The sequence below is a fragment of the Bos indicus genome, chromosome 23, assembly GCF_029378745.1.
Source record: "Bos indicus isolate NIAB-ARS_2022 breed Sahiwal x Tharparkar chromosome 23, NIAB-ARS_B.indTharparkar_mat_pri_1.0, whole genome shotgun sequence".
In the NCBI taxonomy this organism is placed as follows: Eukaryota; Metazoa; Chordata; class Mammalia; order Artiodactyla; family Bovidae; genus Bos; species Bos indicus.
The window spans coordinates 44689932-44713178 of NC_091782.1; the positions used below are offsets into that span (position 1 = coordinate 44689932).

Consider the following 23247-nt stretch of genomic DNA (forward strand, 5'->3'; position numbering starts at 1 on the left):
CCTGTCTTGTTCTAACGTTAATCTTGTTCTAATGGTACTATTTGAACAAGGCTAGGCTCTTAGGTACGTTATCTTATTTAATCCACAACACATAATATGCAGATTCTCTTTTTATTTCACATTCTAAAGAACTGCCAGCTTCGGCTTAGAGAGCTGACTCCCCTGACCAAGGTGGTAAAACCTCTGGTGAAGCTGGACGTCAAACCAGCTAAAAATGCTGAGCTCTTCTTTACACCAGTGGTCTCCCCAGCATTTCTGGTCAAGCATTTGAGGATGGAATTGATACCACTGAAAGGGAATCTATAGCTTTAACAAGCATTTTACGGGCATTCATTTCACAAAGAGCCATTTTCCAAAGTGGATTCACCTACAGCGCTTCTGTAACTTTTACCACCACTTGCACTAGATTGTTCTTGCCATTTGGGGGGTAATGGAACGATTTGAGAATTTTGAGTCAAACTCCACAAGTCACAGGTACTGAGCCCCTGGCTTTACACATCCTTCTGAAGTAGAAACCCTCCCCATCCTTCCCACCTGTGGTCATGGGTGTGGTCCAGCTGATCGTGTACTGCCTGGTGGCAAGGCCACTCAGGGGTGGATTCAGGAGCATCTCTGGGAGGAAGAGGCTGCTGCTTCAAAGAGGTCTGCTGCTAAGTCACTTCAGTTGTGTCCGACTCTGTGTGACCCCGTAGACGGCAGCCCACCAGGCTCCCCCATCCCTAGGATTCTCCAGGCAAGAACACTGGAGTGGGTTGCCATTGCCTTCTCCAATGCATGAAAGGGAAAAGTGAAAGTGAAGTCGCTCAGTCATGTCCAACCCTCAGCGACCCCATGGGTTGAAGCCTATCAGGCTCCTCCGTCCATGGGATTTTCCAGGCAGGAGTACTGGAGTGGGGTGCCATTGCCTTCTCCTCAAAGAGGTCTACCTGCCATAAATCCCACCCCACCCCCCCACTCAGAGGACGTTCTCAGCCAAGCTTTCATCTCTAGAGTTTCACCTTGGGTTCTGGTTCTCAAACTAGTTTCCAGGCCTCCCAGCACTCATCCCAAAACCTTATGAGTAGTTTCAAATATAAAAGAGAAAAGCACTCCCTCTTCACATGCACACATTTAATCACATGAAAACTATGACAGAGGCCAAAACAGTCAACTTGGCATTCTTTTAACTCTCTAATAATCGCGTGGGCAATATTCTCTTTGGAAAGTAAGTGAGGAGAGGGCCAAGTTTGATAAGAGAAACCCAATTGCCAGAACATCAGTGGAACAGTTGAGAACGCTCTTCTCCCCATGGCTGGTGACTCCTGAGTGTCCACGTCTTGGAGTTAACTTTTGGCTGCTGTTTCAAGAACAGACCACTCAACCGGCCTCACTTCCCCAAAGGAATTCATACATAAGATGATGGGAAAGTGTCCCTTCTTGCCTTCTTTGTTTGGGACGATGGAAAACATGAAAAATGAAAAGTATTTTCTCATGCCCAGAACACCACTGGAGTAATAAGGAAAATGACCAAAAGAAGTCTGGAATCTGGATAGTGCTTTATACTCTTTCAAAGCATTTTCACATACATTTTTTTTTTCAGTCAACACATATGACAACCTCTTGGTTTACAACAGAAAAAGCAGAAACCATGGGATCTTGTCCAGAATCAGACAGCTAGGTAGGGGGACAGCTGGCCCCAGCACCCAGGTTGCACGATTGCTCCAGCATTTTCTCTCAGGTCCCTACATGGCTCTCTCCCCTACTGCTGCAGTCTCTGACTTCTTCTCACCCTCCATAAGCACGTTGCTTGTCAGTTACAATGACATTGAACTGAAGATACGGATTTCAAAAGGAGAAACACCACAAATCCTTTTTTTGACAAGAATACACAGATGAATTAATAAAAATAAATGTGGCACTCTCTGCTCTTGCCTCTTTATGGATGTCTTTCCCAGATTCAAAAGGCCCAGTTGGGGGCAGTTCACTGACCTGCTATTTCTATGTACACATCCTACCCCTTGGTAATGGAAGGGCCTTCACGGCGGGAAATTAGTTGCTAAATATTTCCCCCTGTCTCACAGCTTGGCCTGTCGATTTCTCCCAGACACAAAACATCTGGGCTCAGACAAGAAAACACAGCACATTCAGAGATGTGCTCCAGATGTGGAAGAGGACAGCTGTCCTCAAGAGTCTACACAGGACCAGCTCCGGGCACTCGGATTTCCCAAGGTCCTTTTCCAACTGCATCTCGCCACAGCTTTTCTAGGACTGGAAAAAATAAAAAATACCCCCGTCCAAGAGGTTGACCAGATAGCTGAATAAAACGCTAAGCAGGTCATGAAGCAGCAACACTGTAAAGCACCCTGCAGGCGGCTCCATGCGTGGTGGTCACATCAGAATTCTCAAAGCCCTGCTCACGGACAGTGGGGTGGGATCCACTCTGGTATGCTTCGGTCAAGCGAAGGGCTTCACAGGAAGGATGTTGTCTTCACGTGGGGCTCATGCTTCTCCTGTCCGGGGTGACATGGATGCACACCACGGAGCCTTCGGCCTCAGAAAAAAGGTGCAGAAACCCTGCTCACACCAGTTCTGTCTTGTGAAGAGTCACTGGTTCCAGATGCTTATTTGGAGAGGTGACTGGGAGGAAAGCATGTTCCAGGACAGGTTTAGAAAAGTCTGGAAATATACTCTGCTGTCGTGCAAACTTCTGAAAAATAAAGTCAAATAAAAGAGAGATGTTGAGAAGTGAATAATTGGAAAAATGCATCACCTTGATTTAAACTTCATTCACTAGGAGCTGGCTGGGCAGCTCATCTGGGAGCCCTCTTGAGGCAGGCTACCTCACTCACTCTATGGTGGGCTGGCATTGTTTCACTGGTATCTCTGAACCTTAACAAGGAGTCACAGACTGCGGTCATTTCCAGACCCTACCATTAGGATTTCCTGCATGGAAAGTCAGTGCCTATAGAAACGGGCATTTGCCAACAGAACACTAAAGTCACTCGTTTTTAAAATTTACCACCAGGTCATTCTAATTATGGGCTTTCCTGGTGGCTCCATGGTAAAGAATCTGCCTGCCAACACAGGAGACCCAAGTTCGATCCCTGTGTTGGGAAGATCCCCTGGAGAAGGAAAATAGCAACCCACTCCAGTATTCTAGCCTGGGAAATCCCATGGACAGAGGAACCTGGTGGGTTACAGTCCATGGGGTGGCTAAAGAGTTGGGCACAACTGAGCAACCAAACAACAATTATCTTCTCACATGCAAATAACTCTCAAGACCAAGCTGTAAGTTTCTTGAAGGAAGGACATAGGTCTTAGCCTTTTTACATCCCCTCAGTGCTTACATAAAGCCCTGTACACGGCACATGCTCACTCATGCTGGATGCATGTCTAAAATAGCAACCAGAGAGATGAGTGTTGGGCCAGAGAGTTCACTAAGTGACCAGAAGGGCCCAGTGAGCAACAAGAACCGGCCCTGGAATAGCTCCAGGGTGACCCATGTCCTGGTCCCCAAATCGACAGTACTTCCTGTTCCTGCTAAGGCATACGAGACCCATCACTTCTTGGTGGGTCAGGACTGGAGCTGACCCTGCTCCCCAACGACCACTGTCACTCCAGGTGAGCAGCCATGCACAAGGAGGCGTGGGGGGCAGAGAGGAGTCTCAGCTGGAGTCTGCACCCAACAGCTCAAGGGCGTGTCAAGGACACCCACGTTACAGGCCAGCCATCCTCCACCCAGGCCACGCCCTGTGTACCTCTGACTTCTCAAGGTTAATGCTTAAAACGTAGAGGAAGTACCAAAGTTATTAGAGGGAATCTCTAAGACAGCGGTCCCCAACCTTTTTGGCACCAGGGACCGTGGACCAGAGGTGGTGGGGTGAGGGGGATGGTTTGGGGATGATTCAAGAGCATTACATTTTTCGTGCACTTTAATCTGCTGCCACCCCTGACTGAACAAGAGCTACCAATCCATGGCCTGGAGGCTGGGGACCCCTGCTCTAAGAGAAAAGAGTTCAAGGGCAGATGAAGGAGACAAATCCACTACTGGAGTGGACAGGCTTGCTCATCCACCTATGGGAAGAAGAGCACCTCTCCCGGTATTGGACGGGCAAGGTCCCACTTTCTTCCAGCATATCTATAAGCCCTGTTGGTGCTTTTTTAAAGACTTTTTTCTTGATGTGGACCATTTTAAGTTTTTATTGAATTTGTTACAATACTTCTGCTGTTTATTTTTTGTTTGTTTGGCCCTAAGGCACATGGAATCTCAGTTCCCCGACTAGGGATTGAACTTGCACCCCAAGCACTAGAAGGTGAAGTCTTGACCACTGAACGGTGAGGGATGTCCCGGCCTGCTGGTGCCCTAAGAGGATCCTTTCACCTTTCACAAACTTTCTTCACCTCCTGATTCACTTTCTCCACGCACGTCTCTATGCAGAACCACCAGATGGAGAACAAGCTGGGAGCCTCCAGTAGAGAGTCTCACTGTCTGGGGACCTCAGTAAGGCCAGGGTTCTGAGAACAGGTCCCTTGCTATTATTAAATGATTCGCACCATCTACAAAACACATTAAGATTGGTGCCCCAGGTGATCTTTTAATAATGAGAGATGTTTGCAAAAGATACTTACGCAAGTGAAAATGATGAGTGTTACATAGAAAATAACCAGAGCCAACAGCAGGACGATCTCAGCTCTGTAGTTCTTAAAAGTCTCTCCTCTGTGTCCCTTAAAGCATCCTGCAAAAAGAAATAAGTAATATATGAAGCCACTGAACGGACTCTTCTACCAAGGTGAAAAACCAAGCATGCTTTGTTCTGGCTTTCTGAAGTCCTCCTTGTCGCCCCTCCTACCCTCGAGTCTGTCCCACAGGCAAGGACACGGGTTATACTGGCAGGGACACCGGACCTTGTGCTTACTCTGTGCCCGGCTGCATGCAAAGGGGTTGACAGCCAGCATCTCACTGAACCTTCAGGGGCAAGGCTGAGCGTCCCCCGTTTGCAGAAGAAGGAACCAGGGCTCAGAGAGGCTGAGGTTCTAAGGCAGGTGGCAGAGCTGCCCTCCTATTATGGAACAAGTTGGTGCTGATCCGTCTTTGTAGGATCGTTAAAGCCCCTTCACCTTGAAAGCCTGGGGTTGACTATACTCACTAACTACGGTACAAGTGGTAAGAACCGCCTGCCAATGCAGGAGACACAGGAGACTCGGGCTCTATCCTGAGGTTGGGAGGAGCGGCCGGAGGAGGAAATGGCAGCCCACTCCAGTATCCCTGCCGGGAAAACCCCATGGATGGAGGAGCTTAGAGGGCCACAGTCCATATGGTTGCCAAGAGTCGAAGGCAACTGAGCACAACAATCAACAATATACGCTATTATATAGAAAACAGGTCACTAACAAGGACCTGGTTTACAGCACGGGCAACTCGACTCAATACTCTGTAAGGGCCTAAATGAGAAAAGAATCTAAAAACAGAGTGAATATACGTATATGTATAATGATTCACTCTGCTGTACAGCTGAAACTAACACAACATTGTAAATCAACTATATCCCTCTAAAAAATTTATTTTTTGAATTTTAAACAAAGCCGCTCCACCAAAGCCGACAGCAAAAGGGGGCTGTTAAAGGCTGTGGCCTCAGTGCTGGGCGGCGGGGCGGGGGTGGGGCAAGTCCAGGAGGAGGGACGCCTTCAGCCCAGGAGCAGACTGGGCGGAGCCAGGCTCTCTCGATGGGGAACAGCATCCAGCATGCTGTTTCGAGCAGCGAGGTTGCCCCTGGAGTCAGCTTGAGGGCTGGAGCAGGAGCAGGTGGACTCCAGGTGACTGGAGGCTTCCACCCCCAGGGTCACAGGGGGCCCTCCAGAGAACTGTGACCCCTGAAACTGGATTCAAACATTGTGCAGTGGTCTGGGGATGGATGTTCAGAGGTCTGCGACCCCAGAAGACAAGACCTGAGAGCCATTGTCCTGACAGTTCTAACATTTATTGAGCACTCGGTCACCCCTGGGCAGTGCACCAAGCATTTCTGTGCAATACCTCGTTCAATCGTCACCACAAGCCTGTGTCATGGATGATGTTATCCCCATTTTGAAGATGAGAAAAGCAAGGCTTAGACTCAATCAGAGGTTTGACCAAGGTCACATGTTAATGAGCAGCTGAGCTCATACTGGAACCAGATCCAAGTGGCTCTAGCCTGACCACTTAATTTGGCGACCGCAACGCCTCTGCAGAGGATAGGAAAGCAAGTCAGCTGTTCTCTGCTCCTTTGCTCCCCGCTCCCCATGGCACACACCCGCCCTCTCTGCTCTTCCTCCTGGATCGCTCCATTTCTCATTCACGTGAATGATACTCCGGGCTGACTGCAGGAGGCAGCAGGGAACAAAGCAGAGACTATATCAGGGCAGGCGTAAGTGCCACGAACGCAAACGCAGTGGAGTATAGGCCTGGACACTGAGAAGCATATAGGGTGTGTGTGTGTTGGTGCGAGATAGTGAACCAAGTCCAAATACTGAGGAACTTCCTTGGTGGTCCAATGTTTAAGACTTTCCTTCCGATGCAGGGGGTGACGGTTCCATCCCTGACTGGGGAGCTGAGATCCCACATGCCTTGTGGCCAAAAAAACAAAACATAAAACAGAAACAATACTGTGGCACATTCAATAAAGACTGAAAATGGCTCACGCCAAGAAAACTTTAAAAAACCCAAACACTGGCCCCTAACCAGGGCTTGCCCTCTCATGAGTGTGGGAATACGATCTTGAGTCAGATTCCTTTAAGCTTCTCCGTGGAAGGAGACAATAGCTGCTACACAAAGTCAGGGTCTCTGTAACGACATGTTTGTCATTTCAAGCCTCAGCCACTAACAAGAGTTGGGCCAAAGTCAGATGCAAGGCATATTTTAAACTACATCAAGAAAAATTACAGAAAAAAGTCCAAGGAGATAATCCTTATCTTGACACTTGAGTCCTGGTCTTACTGCACAGAGTAAAAATGTGCCTTCTACTTGGGAAGCCTCTTGTTGGACGCTTTTTCTTTGGCCTGAGTGGAGGGATGAGGACATCCAATTGCTGTAAAGTGGGAAAGAAATGCTGTTCTCATGTTGAAAAAGGCGGAAACATGTAGCAGCTCTCTTAGGCCAGATTAGAGAGCCCCCAGTGAGCAGAATATTGCACAGCTATCTGATAAATTCAAAACTACCCAGTTTCTCTGTCTTCCAAAAACTAGACTTGGAAACTTTCTATTGGCTCCAAAGGACTCTTATATGAATAAACAACAGTCAGATTTAGTTGCTTGACTCCATTTGGCATCCACCCCAATCAAACTGGGGTAGATCCCTTAAAGAACAAAAAGGAAAAACCAAAAAGAAGGCAGAGAAAGTTATGCCACCCTTGCAGCAGAATTTAGCTTTCAGCCGCAGATGTGATCCACAGCTTCTGAATTAAACTCGGATTGAGCGGATCAAGGTCAGGACTTACAGAAAGTGCTCTGTGCGGTGCAGGAAGAAAACAGGTGTTGTAGACCACCTCACCTGTCACTTTGAGGATCACGGTGCCAGTCAGGTTTCTCTGCCCTTCCTGACCCACCAGAGTGCACCTGTAGGTCCCGGAGTTGCAGCTCGTAGTGTTTTGGATCCTCAGGGAGTACAGCCTTTCCCTGGGGGCCTCTGAAGAGTTCCTCTGCTGAGGGGATTGCAGGTCTTCCTGGGTCACCTCCACCCTTTCTGCACCTCCGTCTGTGAGCTGTTAAGAAAGAATCACATACAGACTCAGGGACCGAGAGTATATAAACTCGTGGTTGCCAAGGGGGACGGCGTAGGGAGCGGTGGACTGGGCGCTTGGGATTAGCAGATGCAAACTTTACCCAGAGAATGAATAAGTAACAAGGTCCTACCGTATAGCACAGGGAATTACATTCAATATCCTGAGACAAACCATCTTGGAAAAGAATACGGAAAAGAACGTATACACACATAACTGACTCACTTTGTTCTACAGCAGAAACGAACGCAACACTGCAAATCAACTTTACTTCAATAAAATAAATTTAAAAAGCAAGAATCAGATTTGCTTCATGCTCTACTGTCAGAGCCCACAAGCCCTTGGGCCTCTGAGACGTCAAGATTCTACCTCTTGCTTTCATAAAATCTATCCTCAGCTGGCTGTTTTAAAAGAAGATACTGTGAGTATGTGTGATGTTTGCAGGGGGGAGGAGAGAATCTAAGAGGATTCTTTAAGGTTCCATCTCTTTTTGGAATAAGATCAGGACTGCATTTTATGATTCTCTGTATCCCAACTTCCACTCTACGTGAAGCAGTGTTCCTGTTGACCATAACCTTGCGTCATTAATGATTACGTGATGAAGTGCATGAATCAGGCTGAATCACATTCTCTTGCTGGTTGTTGTCTATTCAATGTTCTCTTCTTTTCTTCAGATACCAACTCATCCAGTGACTGACTCTTATTTTTGTAGCTCAGGGTTTTATTTAGAAAATGTTCCTAAATCTGTTAAGGTCATTGCCAGACAACTTGACAAAAAAACACAGAGATTCAGATGAGCAAAGCCTCCCGTGAAGAGTCATCCTGTTCTTCAGAGACTGCGCACATGTGGGCTCAGCCATGACCCTGCAGGATGTACCACACTCAGCCCTCTGCTGCGGCAGGAAGGCAGCTGATAACAGCACCTCGTGGAAACTCTCTGTGTCAGGCCACTTGGCAGTCGCACCAAGACACACGTGGAAGGGCGTGTGTGCGTGCTAAATCGCTTCAGTCGTGTCCGACTCTTTGCGGCCCCATGGACTGTAGCCCACCAGGCTCCTCTGTCCATGGAATCCTCCAGGCAAGAATACTGGAGTGGGTTGCCATGCCCTCCTCCAGGGGACCTTCCCAACCCAGTGATCGAACCAGTGTCTCCTTGGCTCCTGCACTGCAGGCAGATTCTTTACTGCTGAGCCATCAGGGAAGTCCCCATGGAACGGCAGTTATGACTTAAATCACTGAAGTCAGGATGGATCAGCCCGACAGGAGTAGATGCCAAGTTTACCCACACTAACCTGGCTGGTTTTCTTTCCCCGAACAATCTTTGTTATTAAACTGGTGGAGTCTTTCCATCATCTCCTAGTTCCATGATTAAGTACACACCATGTTCACCATCAATTCTCTCTCCCCAGGTATATTTTTAACTGGCCTAGTTAACTTGCTCATTGGTCCTCCACTGAAACGTTTTAAAGCTTCTAAACCTGATTTACATCAACAGGAAAGCCAATCACTGTTTTCAGAGCTCCAGGGCAGCCCTGAGCCTTTGCTGAGTGACTGGGGACCAGCAGGGAGCCTGGGGTCTGGCGGCATTCCTTCCTGGTCCCTGGAGTGGTGCCCACACCAGAAGGCCCCTTAGGAAAAGACACCACTGCTCTCTCTGGCTCCACCTGCCACTGTTTGATCTCCTATAGGGAGCATCTCCTGTAGGAAGCACCGTACAACTCCTCTCCTAGTTTCAATAGGCAATCAGCACAGGGAAATAAATGACCAAGGAATGCGGGGAACAGAGGCAGAGGCAGCTCAAGACAGGAGACACACACGTGTGTGCACACACACCCCCTCCTTGGTTTCTGCTTCAGGTATTAGGTCGGGGGATGCACCGTGAGGTCCATGCGAAGCTCGGGTTCCCGCCTCCGCGGCCCCAGCTCCAGCGAGCACGCCTGTGGAGTGGCCTGCAGAGACATCTGGTGGTAGATTTATCGCTCCTGCAAGAATCCCTGCTTCATTCACTCCCAGCACCGGGCTGAGACTAACAGCTTCTCTCAGGCCGAGTCTCTGAACATCAATCCCAATGCTTGAAAGTTCTGCTGTGTTGAAAAGTTCCTTCCTAAATAATCAAGGATCTACAGACTGGGGCATTTAGGTGTTCAAAGAGAAAGCAAGAAAACAAAAGAAGGAGTTGTGGTCAAGGAACTGTAGGCATCCGACTGATTCTAGAACACGTCTAAGTTAGCCCAGTTCTCTTTACAGGCATGATGAAACCAGTAAGTGTAGCCTTATCACGTACCTGCACCTCTCCCCTCACCCACTGCTTGACGAAGAGCTCCCCTGGACCACAGCTTTTGGTGGGTCAGCTGCCCAGGACCATCCAGGGTCAATTGCTTCCAAGACTCCCCACCCCCACCCCCACCTCAAAGGCCAGTTTGAACCAATTAACTCACTCAGCTTAATCTCTGCAGTCCCCGTGATGCTGTCTCATCCTGCTTTGCTTTTCTGAATTAACCTCCAAATGGGTTCAACTCAGATTTCTTTCTAACAGCACAAAAAGTGAACGTGTTAGTCGCTCAGTCATGTCTGACTCTTTGCAGCCCCATGAACTGCAGCCCCCAGGCTCCTCTGTCTGTGGGATTCTCCAGGCAAGACTACTAGAGCAGGTTGCCATTCTCTTCTCCAGGGGACCTTCCCAACCCAGGGATCAAGCCCTGGTCTCCTGCATTGCTGGTGGAGTCTTTATAATCTGAGCCACCAGGGAAGCCCCTCTTTCTAACCAATATCACTGGAACTCAGTTTTGCTAGAAATCCCTGTATTCGAAAAGATGTGACCTTGGCTGCAACAGTCATTTTGAGATTATCTACCTCTGGTTTTCTCCATCAGGGGATCTTCTCTCCTATCCAGTGACCCCTCCCTCAACTCAGAAAGGCCTGTCTGAAAGTCAAGATCAAAACTGAGAGCCCCTCTGAAAGCTGGTAGAAATATAAACTATTGTGCTTTATTTACATGAAGATGGGCCCCTCATCACGATGGCTGCTGGGAACTGCTGAATCGAGTGTGCGGTGGGGATCAGAACTGACTGGCAGTGGCTTGCTGTCTACTTGCAGAAGAAAATTCATTTTTAAAAAATCAGCAGTAATAACAAAACAGTAGTTTAAGTGATGGTCACATTTCCACAGGTGTCTGGCAAAACCTCCGGAGAGGTTATTTTCAAATGGCAAAGCAAAGGCAGGGTGAGGTCATGAATGAAAGAAGGAGAGGAAAGTCAAAGAATCCCAAAGCGGCCTTCAGAATCCTGATTTACTGAACCGCAGCAGCCCTCAGTGAGATCAGGCAACAATATCTTAACTTTCACAGGGTCATCTTTCAATGACCCCTTCCTGGGTCTTCTTGAAAGACCCAGAGAACTGAGAGAAGTACTGGCTGATAACCTGAGTTCTCCTGCCAAAGTAATGAACACTTCTCTGCGCCTGATAACTCACTGTAACAAAAGGACGCTTCTGTAAATTCACGCAGTGCACCTGGGAATTGTTCAGAGCCCTCCCTTAGCTTCAAGCTGTAGGTACACACGTTGCCTGTGCTACTCGCCCTGCCTTTTGCGTACTGCTGCAAAAATTTAGTTGTAGTTTTCACATTAATGTCACATGCTTATGATGGAAGTGAGGCGCTAGCAGTCCCAAGAGACTGCACGCAAAAGAGACTTCACGCAAAAGATCAAATCCTCGGCTTCAGCACAGCGGCCAAGCAGCCGTCACACTGCGGTATAGGGTGACTTAGCCCTGGCTGAAGCAGCACCGTTCAAGAATCAGAGGAATTTCAGGGGGAGGAACATGGAATTACAGCAAATGGGCCATCCTCAACTTCGCCTGGTTTTATGAGTTCTTATAAACACTTGAGCTGGCTCAAAACCAACCACTGGCAAGAACAACTCCCAGCATTCCAAATCCCAAAGTGTTTCATTGCCTCTCTGCAGAAGCGTTTTAGGAAATAATAATTTATAACAAAAGGAACCCTCAGATTCATTCACAGCCAGGCATAATTGATGGGGACTATTCAGCGCACACTCTGCGAGGGCTGGACCACAGCACGAAGTGGGCAAATTATTTCCTCAAAACATTCACCCCAATTATGTTTTTAAAACCCAAATTCCGTGCATTAACTCTTATGCTGACAAATTCCTTCCAACTGAAACAGAAAAGGGTGAAATATAAGACATCCCATTTTCAGAAGGCCTATAGACCTTTGACTTATCTCAAGGCCTCCAATTTGACTAAATAATTTAAACACCATATTCATTCTCTAAGAAGGAGACCTAAGCCTTAAATTAAAATAAACTCTCTTTAATTTGCTGAATACTTTGCCAACAAAGGTCCATCTAGTCAAGGCTATGGTTTTTCCAGTGGTCATGTATGGATGTCAGAGTTGGACTGTGAATAAAGCTGAGCGCAGAAGAATTGATGCTTTTGAACTGTGGTGTTGGAGAAGACTCTTGAGAGTCCCTTGGACTGCAAGGAGGTCCAACCAGTCCATCCTAAAGGAGATCAGTCCTGGGTGTTCATTGGAAGGATTGATGCTAAAGCTGAAACTCCAATACTTTGGCCACCTCATGCAAAGAGCTGACTCATTGGAAAAGACCCTGATGCTGGGAGGGATTGGGGGCAGGAGAAGGGGACGGCAGAAGATGTGATGATTGGATGGCATCACCGACTTGATGGACATGAGTTTGAGTAGACTCTTGGAGTTGGTGATGGACAGGGAGGCCTGGCGTGCTGTGATTCATGGAGTCGCAAAGAGTCGGACACGACTGAGGGACTGAACTGAAATGGACTGAAGTCAAACAAATACAAGAAATAATTTTAAAGGCATGTGAATTAAGTTTTTTTTTAAACTGGTGTATAAATTTGAACTAGAGAGAAACAAATCAAGTAAATATCTAAATATGGCTGAAACAGAATCAATATTTCAGTCAAAATCCTTACTGTGAGAAGTTCTTTAGAAGTTTACATAATTTTACCCAAATATATGCTAACTTCATAGATTACCATAGATTACCTAGATTACCATATACCATATTTGTTCCATTCCTACAGCAAAGAATTTTGATTTGACAACCTTGAAATCTGAATTTATCACATATATGATGTGTTTGGAATGTGATAGGAAAGTAAAAGAAAAGGAAGACATTTTTTGAGGGGAAAATATGTGTGCACACATATATGCATATAAATATTTAATCCAACAATTTAATTAAACATATTTAAAGGAATGGACATTAAGTACTTAAAGGTGGTATTAAATTAATCTGATATATTCCAATCACATTGAACAGCTTTTTTTTTATTGCATTTCCCATGCACTAACATTCATGTACCTTGGTTTCTAACTCAATTAAAGTGCCAATATAATCCCCATTCATCATAAAAACAGCTCTTTATAACGTGCAAAATAGTTTGGCTCAGAGGTTGATGTCATAATGAGGGTAGAATGTATGAGCATTAACATCGTTTTTTTCTAAGTGTAGTTTTATTGGAAAAATGATTTTCCACTTTGAAATTTACTGGGTCTAACAGACAGATTGGATTTATGGCTGTTAACAGAGCCATGAATATGGCAGAGGCAACATAATGAAGAGCTTTGGACTTGGGCAGATGTGGAAACAAACCCCACGGCTAGCTCTGCTCTTGGCGAAAGGGACTGAAGAGCTCTCAGGCTTCATTTGCTCCCCTGAGATGGGGGAAGGGTAATTAACATCTCCCAAAGTTGGTGTGAAGACACCAATGATGACGTAGGTGGATCATGGAGCATAATGTCAATCACACCTAAAAATGTTACCACTCTTTTTTTTTCACAGCTAAGGTTTCCTTCAGCATTCTAAATACTTTCCTGAACTTAGGAAATATTCAAAAAAACATTATTTACTGAATGAATGAGTAAATTTTAAAAACAATGAGTAAGTCGATCCAGAATCAGAGGGCCTGAGGTCAAGCCCAGGCTGCTTAATCAGATAACTGGGTCATTGCTGGGAAATCCCTTCACCTCTGACTCCCATTTTCCTCACCTGTAACTACCTACTTCCCTCTGGGTTATTTTAAGGATCGAATGAGAAAACATAATAGTGCTTCTAAGTGGTAATGTTGGATATAGCAACTGGGGTTGTATCCCATAGCTTTCTATCTCCACCCACCCATTCAGTCATTTCTTCCTGCTGATCCTTCCCGTCTCCTCTCTGGCAAAGCTGTTCTAGAAGTCTCAATCTCTGCTCTAGAAACAAGTTATTTTTCTATCCACAAGGTCTCCAAAATAGCCAGAATATTCTGAATTTACTACGGCATCATTGTAACTGGCAAACCCCTCTGGAACTAGGATTTGAAGAGAAGGTTAGGTTACTCACTGTTCATGCCAATCATCCTTCTCCCAAGAGGTTCTTAGGGATCCTGCTGGACCTTGGAGGGGCATTCCTGAATTCTGAATCCTATGAATTCATACTCTTCAAGGGTGCTACCTCTCATTCTAGAAAAGGCACACTGGACACAAGCCTGGCCTCTGTGACCAGAGAGACTGGTTCTGATGAGTCCATGACCCAGTCAAAGCCACTTGAGCATAATCAGACATTTGTCGAGATGGAAGAGGCGCAATCTTTTCCTTGGCACTTGACCTTGGGAGGACAGACAGGTCGGCAGTTATCGGTGACTATCTCACTGCCTCGTGGAGGCTGACAATAAAACCAACACAAAGGAAGGGCAAGTTGAGAGACGGAAAGTCACCAAGCCCTGTGGACAGTCACGAGCCTCCACATCTAGCGTCAGTCCAAACTGGGTAGCTTAAAGCAGCAGAAATGTATTCCCTCACGGTTCTGGAGGCCGTTAAATGCAGCATCAAGGTGCTGGTGGGGCCACGCGCTCTCTGAAGGGGAGAATCTGTTTCATGTCTTGCTCCCAGCTTCTGGTGTTGCTGGAAACTGGCATTCTTTGATCTGTAAACACATCACTCCAGTCTCTGCCTCCATCTTCCTGTGGGGTTCTCCCTTTGTGTCTGTGTCTGTCTCTGTTTTCTTTTAATGACACCAGCCATTGGATTCAGGGCCCACCCTGATCAAGCATGACCTCATTTTAACTTGGTTACCTCTCCAAAGACCTTATTTCCAAATAAGGTTCCACTCACAAACACCAGGGATTAGGACTGACACATGTCATTTTGTGGGACACTAACCCACAACATCAACCGTAACTGAAGTATGAACTACATTTTCATTTAAAAAAACTGTTTCAACTATAGAAGCCGATATATTCCCTTTTCTTGAAGCCAGTTTTGAAGGATTACAAGCCTTCACAACAAAGATTGCTAATGGATAGGTGCACCTTGCCCTGCTCCTAAAATAAACGCGGCACATAAGGGAGAACCTCACACGGCTCCAACCTCAAGGCCAGTGCTGTTTTGTCACTTGGGCTCACATGGCTCCCACTCCTCAGGGGAAGAGACACCAGGGTCTAACTGGACTCAGAACCTCTGTTCTCTAGAACTGACCCAGTGAGTCTGGTCATAAGTGAATATGAATTGCCCACAGCAACGAGCGTCTGTCTTTTCCCTTTGGCTTTCCCCATCGGGACCAATAATCCTAGACAACTACCTGTTCTGGGATCTGTCTTCTCTTAGACAATTGAGACAAGAACGTGTGGTAGATTAACTGGCGCTCCACAAAAATATCAAGTGATATTCACAAGCCTTGGGCTCTTACATCTGTACCAAAAATACACAACACACAGAGAAATTTTACCCGGGTATACCTCAGTGCAAAAACAAAGTCAAAAATGTGCTTCAGGGTGGAAAGAGTCTTAGGGAAGTACTTTAATTCAGCTCTGGTTTGAGCTAAGGACTGTTGGTAGAAATTTTGGGGTTATCCCAAGGGTTTCCAGAAAGGGCTTACGGAGAACAGTTGTATTAATAGAAGGAGGAAGCCCCCTTTTAAGGTAATGAATCTCTTTTTAGTCCTGCCCTACATAAAACCTTCCCTTATGTCACTGAGACCTTCTCCTAACTTCCTCTTCTTTGTGAAGTGACAAACCCATATACAGAACTAAGATAATCAGTCGCCATGTGATTCGGGTTCCCCCTTTTATTTATGGAAAACGAGTGTTTGCAGTTTTTAGTATTTCACTCTCAGCTGCCTTTTCCCTCCCACCCCTCTCTTCCAAGCTGAAAGATTTTTAGCAACACTTCTCATCAGGGTCCAAAAATCTCAGTGCCCCATCACTTTCATCTAGCTGGGATTTCTTCCACAGCCTGGCTCACTGGTCCCTAGATCCACATGGACAAAAGGACTGGTGACCAAGAGAGAAAGGGGAGGCAAACCCCAGGCCCGCGTTGCAGGTTCACAGTTAACCCACCGGCAGCTTCACTGCAGCGCAAGACTGAAGCCTGCCTCTGACACTCATTTGCTAGGATGAATTATATTCTACCTCTCACCATAAGAAATACGATTTTCTTCTGACATATTTTCCATTATGTTGTCCTCTTTGCTTAAAAACTGTCAAAGGCTCCTTGATGCCAAATGGACCAATTTCTAGCCCATATGATTCAGCATTCAGGGGTCTTCACCCTCCGTTCCCAGCCTGTTGGTGGTACTACCTGTTGGTCCTCTGTGGTATAATCCTCCCTTCCAGATTAGTAGTTACCCATCAGCTCCCCAAACAACACCTGTGCGTTCTTGTGTCCAGGCCTCTGTCCTCTGGCCAATGTTCTGGATTGGTCTTAGGACAGCCACTGCCAGGCCCAGGACCTGGCACACACTTGGGACATAGAAATATTAACTAAATGATGAAAATGTAAATATGACAGACATCTGAAAACTAACTTTATGCCTTTCATAGTCTGACCTAAAGGTTATTCAATCAGGTCAAGTAATACCGGTCCCAATGGGGATGATACAACTTTTCTTTGACGCTCACACAGGCCTTGTTTTTTACATTGCAGTGTTTCGGTGCTTCTGTATTTAATATATAAATGTTTCCTTCTTCTCCTAAAACATCTCAAGTCTTATCTTAAAGCAGACAGCATTCTAGAATCAGGTAAGTGCGGTGAGCGGCATGCATTGTCTCCGCGTGGGGCCGTCAGAGTTGGTAGCTGTACGCTGCTACCTGCCCAGGCCGTTCATCAAGCCTAGACCCTCTGTGGGCTCCTCCTTAGCGCCTCCTTGCTTTATGGTTCATTATCACACAAGATGCTATAGAGACAGAAAATAGGAGACTGGCGTTGCCCACGGCGGACGGCTCTTAACAAACACATCAAGGACGAGTAAGAGCCATGGAGCGACTATCCTGGAACTTTCCAAGGGGCCACATACAAGCCATCAACCTGCTCTCCTTTAGTCCCCAGGAGAGCCCCTGACTTGCCACAGCTGCAGCTCTTCTAAATATGATAAAGTTCAAGTCTGCTCTAGCCTCTGAAATCATGGTCTCACTTCCCCTTTATCCCTTCCCTTGGAAATCATCTAAAAAGGGCACTTGTCTTGTGACGCAGGTCTGTCCTCTCCTCCGCAGTGTCACTCAGAGATGAAACCTGAGTTTCATCTCAGAGATCCTCTTTCGATATGTATCCACACAGGCCGTGGGGGCTCCCAGAACCATAGGAGATGGAGATGTGTTTCCCTCGTGAGTAACCACTCATCATTAGCAGTGGCCAACCCCACCCACGCCCAGACGCTCCGTGCACCAGCGCCATCCTGCCCCTCCGGACCTACTGCAGCCTCGTGAAAGAGAGCATGGACCAGGCCGCCCCACGAGAAGCACAGACTGGCCCCTGAACGGATGGTCTTCCTCCTGGCAGACACGGAATTGTGCTATGATCTTCTTATGCTAGAAATCTAATCAGAGGTCACAGCCGTTGGTAGAAGAGGGCTGGCCCAAGGCCTATGTGCCTTATAATATCTCAAAACATCTCCTCCCAACAACCACAATCTATTCACAATCTTAACAGCTACGCTGGATGCATATACTGCATTTTCTATTTCTTTTCAATCATTCACTCTGCTTTAAAGGGTACAATACAGGAAGGGAGGAGAGGAGGTCCCATTCTTGGATCCCAGTTGGGAAGAGAAAGAAGACTTGTGCTAACTGGAATGGGGCTACCAGTGTCCACTCTTGGCTCCACCTTTGACCCCATGCCCCGTGCAAGTGTAGATTGCATTCCTCAACCCCAATCCCCTGTCTTTGTATCTTGGAAACACAGAGAATAAGATGGACATTGTTCCTTCCCAACTCACCCGAATGTTGCAAACACCGTCTGCTTTGAGTCTTTTGGTAAAAGGCACATGATAAGAAACACACGGTTTACATGGGCTCTTTTGTTCATTCCAAGTAATCAGTGCCAACTGGACAGTGGCAGAATGCTCCGGGGTGCCAGGGAACTGAGTGGTAAATGGATTTTTTTTTTTTTTTTTGGTAAATGGATTTTTTAATCGTGAGTCATTATAACCGTAATTGTGGGATGCAGAAAACCTGCAAGAATGTGATTCAATCTGGCGGATGGAGAAAACCCACACTGCAAAGGACTCTCTGCTTACTTGTCCAGCACACAGCCCACAACTGTGCAAAGTGGTTTTACCAACTACCCTACTGATGATGCAGTGAGGTTGGCTGTGGTCACCAGACTTAAATTCCCCACTTTATAGCTACCTCTAAAGCTTCAGAGAAACATTTTACAAGAAAGTTGTGGGTGAAAATGACAAGATAATCTTCTGTAAAACAAAGAATTTTGGTATTTCACCACTGGCTTTATTTCCAGAACACTCTATTGGTTTTTGTTGTACAAGCACAATTGATGCAAAAAGTATAATTACTGGGCTGGAAAATAACAAATATCTACAGAATATGCTGAGATCTGTTAAAAAGAGCTTGAAAAACAAAGCATATCGCTTTCAAGGTATCTGATTAGTTTACTGAAATAGCACAGCTCTCCTAACCACCACGACTCCATCAGTTTCTTCCTTAAAAAAATAAATTGGGCATGATTTTTCAGTGACCCTATTCCATGAACCAACAGAAAAAAGACAATGCCAAGAGACTATTGTCTTTTTTCTTAGCAGAGCTTTGAGAGCCCTTCAGGGTAAAGTTTGTAAGAACTGTGTTCAACAAACAAGCACATACATTATAAGGTTACATCACCAGCTGACATCCAAGGAAAAGCCAGAGGTTAATCGCTCTGGTTTACTACATCATTCCAAATGACCTCGTGCAAGAAGATTTAACTTGACAACTGTTTGAACTTTACAGTCTGAAATTTCATCTACTTGTTTCATAAGTACTTTGCAATTACTCCCCTGGGGATATTAATATTGTTTTCCCTTTTTAATCAGTCTGGAAAGGATCATGGTTTCATGTTTTCTCCTCCTTTTAGATAACCAAGTCCCTGCCTGGCCAGCCCAAAGACACTTTCATTTTCTTTAAGGAATTAGGATAGAAAACAGAAATAACAAGAAAGACCTCTAAGAACTTAGGCTATGGAGCCAGATTGCTGGATTCAAATCCCAACTCTAGCGTTTAGCCAGCTATGTAATAGTGAGTAGGTTACTTTAGCCCTAAGACTCAGTTTCCTCATCAGTGATAGGCTTTATCTCTTAAGTCCACTGGAACTGCTGATGCATGAAGACATGTACCTCAGAGCTTGCCAGATGGTGACTACCCAAATAATACTGGTTTTCCAATATTTCTGTTTAAATACTATTGTTTTTACAAGGGAACAATTTTGGAATTGCTGTCTTCTCTGATCCCACAGTGACTAAGGTGGAAATGAAGCAGGAATAATAACAAACCTATTTGCATACATAACACAGGGCCCCCGAGCCTCAGCACCATTTCCACCGTGCATAATCACAAAAGGTTGGCCTGAATTCACTGAGCACCTTTGAAATGAACAGGGCAAAGGCTGGGTGCCGTGCAGGAGACACAAAAGCTGTGGCACTGTCCCTAGGGAACTGACAATCCGGTGAGGAGAGAACACAAAGAGATAATGGTCCTAGGCTGCCTTGTTAAATGGCTAGATACTTGTGCAGGTTCTCACAGCATCTTTTATGGCGGGCAGAAGAAAACCCAGCGTTTTGTGGAAAACTACAAAGGCACAAAGATTGCCGGCAAGGTAAGATGACCAGGAGTTGGTGATGGACAGGGAGGCCTGGCGTGCTGCGATTCATGGGGTCGCAAAGAGTCGGACACGACTGAGAGACTGAACTGAACTGAAGATGACCAATCAGCTAACCAAAGCAAGGCTGGGATAGCATAGTCACTGGGCTTCAACCCGAGGTGCCATTGTGGCAATAACCTCATTAAAGGTGGTGAGCAAAAAAATATAAATAAACCGGTGACAGCAAACAGTTGGGTTTGCAAGGCCACCACAACCACAATCTTATAAGCTGAAAAGGTTAGAGTTGAGAGGAAACCTTAAAAAAGCGTCAGTCTGACTCAATCCTCTTGTTGTAGGGTAGGTGACACTGCTCTTACACACGAGGACCCTCCAATGCACCATCACACAGAAGCCCTCCTTGCTGGAACTTTCAGAATGCTCAGAGGGAAGAGAAAGGGATGGGGAGGAGGCCAAGGGTTTCCCTGAAAGGGGATGACTGGCAGATAGCTACCATCCAAAAAAAGAGCCTACATCAGCTTCTATCTGGTCATCCTTCCCCTCAAATTGCTCCCTCCCCTCTCCCCAAACGTATGAGCACCGCAGTCACAAAACAGCAGAAATAATAAATCCAGAGACATGCCTCCGGCCAATGTCAAACCTTCACCAGCTGCCTTCTCCCTGGCCTGCTGACCACAACCACAGGTGGCCTCTAGAATTAATCCAAATAAGAGATTTTCTGCTCTCCAAAACGTCTTATCTGGATCATTCTTCTCAGGCCACCTTTAGAGGCAAGAAGATTTGAGGTCCCCAGGGGAACGACATCTATGTCAGCCTGTACCTGGATGCGAATGAGCTTAGTCGCGATGGGAGAGGCGTGTGCGAAGACCCGGTACAGAATGCAGTTATCGGCGATATCCCGGACCCCCAGCCACAGAGGGTCACCGGCCCGAGCGAGGTGGTTCCCCCTCCTGCAATTAAACCACCAAACCCTAACCCGCCAGCCTGGCCGCACTTACCTTGGCCCAGGAGACCGTGTAGGTGACCAGAGGGTCCCAGGGGGCAGTGCAGGGCAAGTCCACATCCTCCGAACAGGCCACCTTCACCTCCTGCGTCGCGGGCGCCAGGCTGCAGGCTGCAAGAGGGAGAGAGAGCTGCGTGAGCAAGCGAGAAAAGAGGGTGTTGCGGGGAGGCGGGAGGGGGGCGCCGGGCGTCCGCAGGCCCTACCGCAGCTCAGGAGCAGGAGCTGGAGCTCGCGTGACATCGCTGAGGACTGCCGGTCTGGGGCCCTGGCGCCGGCTTTTGTACCGGCGATCACCCGGGACTTCCCCGGGCGCCGGTCCCGGGGGGATCCCCGCGGGCGGCGGAAGCGGCGGTGCGCCTCCCCGGCCCCCGCGGCGGCCACCCGGAGAGCCCCGGCCCCGCCCCCGAGCTCGGCCCCGCCCCCGGGCCCGGCCCCGCCCCCCTTGGCCAGGCACTTCCCCGGAGCCCCCAGCCCGCGTTGCTGGTGCTGATGCTGCTCTGGCCTCTACCCTACCGCGGCGACCGCAGTCCCGGTGGAACGCGCCGCTCCCAGGGCTTGGCAGCCGCGCGCGCACACGCCGGACACCCTGCAAACAGAGGCGGGAGCCAGGCGAGCCGGGGCTGTTAGGTCCTTTGCGCGGAAGCGAAACCAGGTTCTGCGTGGATGAGCGAGTCCCCCGATCGCCCAGCCGGTGGTGACATCACGGTGAACCCAGGTCCTGGCACTTGTCCTGGTTCCATGATCATGAGACACGGTGAACCAGGAACCCGGCAAATCCGTCATACTTAGACCCCAACCCCCCGCCGCCGCGCCGCCCCCTCCTCCCCGCCCCCTGCTCCGCTCCTGGCCTGCTGGCGTTGTCATCCATAGCATCAGGCCTGTTTAAATTATTTCAGCAAAGGACAACCTCCCCTATTAAAACAAAGGTTATACACACATACACACACAGAGAGGGAGAAAATATATAAGAAAGAGTTCTTTAAAATCCAGAATAAAATAGAGATTGCCTCTGACCAACCAGAAATAACCTCTGGTTACATTTTGGAGTCTTGCTTCAGTGCATAGATATTCCACATGCTGTTTTGTAACCTAATTCATATTAACTTCATATTTGCAAGAGCTTCCACATCATTAAAAGGATCCAACAGCATCATTGTTACCGCTGCATAATAGTCCACCTGACAGTTGTATGATAAATTAGAACCTACTAGTGTTAGACATCACTTTTCACTTTCATGCATTGGAGAAGGAAACGGCAACCCACTCCAGTGTTCTTGCCTGGAGAATCCCAGGGACGGGGAGCCTGGTGGGCTGCCGTCTCGGGTTGCACAAAGTCGGACACGACTGAAGTGACTTAGCAGCAGTGTTAGACATGCTTAGTCTAGGGTTACTAGTCTAGTGTTAGTATTAGTTATTTCTTTCACTATTATTAAAACAACTCTGTGATTATTATGATGAACTTCTGTGTAGATAAAACTTTGCTTCATGACGTATATATAATGTGATGTATTTTCTTAGAATAAATACCTAGAGGACAATGTACCAGGTTAAGGGAATTCACAGCTTTGTTAAGTATTGCTGAAATTACCTCCACAGGGTGTCCTCACTCTTCACTCCCGTCTGTGGTGCATGAACATACCTCTCTCCCAACACTCTGCCGATGCAAACTGCTAGCTAACTCTTCCGCCTTTGTCCACTCAAGAAGTTAAAAAGAATGGCATAACACGACTTTTTCATTTGCCCTGAATGTGGCTCTACCAAACTGACAGTCACACAAGCTCTGTGTAAGTGCCTTTCCCCCTTAACCCTCACTAAAATGACTGTTTGAATTAAGACATTTTTAAAGATGTAAAACTAGGTACAGAAAAGAAAATAGTCAAACATATCTGTATGCAATAGACTCTTTTCTAATTGTATTTGTATTTAGTGACACACTAATTTTAATATTCATTTACTTTTGGATGAGCTGTGTTTGGTTGCTGTGAGCAGGCTTCCTCTCCGTGTGGAGGGCAGGCTGAGGTGCACTCGCTGGCTCCAGTAGCTGCAGCGCGCAGACTCAGTAGTCGCGGCTCACAGGCTCCAGAGAACAGGCTCAAGGGTTACAATGCAAGGGCTTAGTTGCTTCTCAGCATGTGGGGTCTTCCCTGAGCAGGGATGGAACTGGTGTCCCCTGCACTGCAAAGTGGATTCTTAACCACTGGACCACCTGGGAAGCTCTATTAGATTCTTAATTAAACATCTGTCCCTTGGTAGATCCCATACCTGCATTTAAGCTTTCTTTCCATTCTTCAGTTTTTACAGTGTTGCATGGAGCTGGAGATGCTTCAGTCTGGTCCAGCAATTCCACCACTTTATCAGATATTGTCATCTTGTTCTCCAAAATGTATGTGCCC

At 47.0% G+C, this 23247-nt stretch overlaps 1 protein-coding gene across 2 annotated transcripts; it reads right to left on the reverse strand.

Annotated features, from left to right (window-relative positions):
* Nucleotides 1-1516: 1516 nt before the first annotated feature.
* CD83 (CD83 molecule) lies at nucleotides 1517-21215 on the reverse strand. Of its 2 annotated transcripts, none has more exons than XM_019986295.2 (5): nucleotides 21058-21215; nucleotides 20850-20965; nucleotides 7502-7712; nucleotides 4609-4715; nucleotides 1517-2683 (listed from the first exon to the last, which is right to left on the reverse strand). In XM_019986295.2, the coding sequence occupies exons 1-5, from the start codon at nucleotides 21092-21094 to the stop codon at nucleotides 2558-2560; spliced, it is 597 nt and encodes a 198-aa protein (XP_019841854.1). In that variant the 5' UTR covers nucleotides 21095-21215; the 3' UTR covers nucleotides 1517-2557. The 2 variants fall into 2 exon arrangements, with proteins under 2 accessions (XP_019841854.1, XP_019841853.1); XM_019986294.2 differs by having other exon boundaries at nucleotides 1517-2686.
* Nucleotides 21216-23247: the final 2032 nt, after the last annotated feature.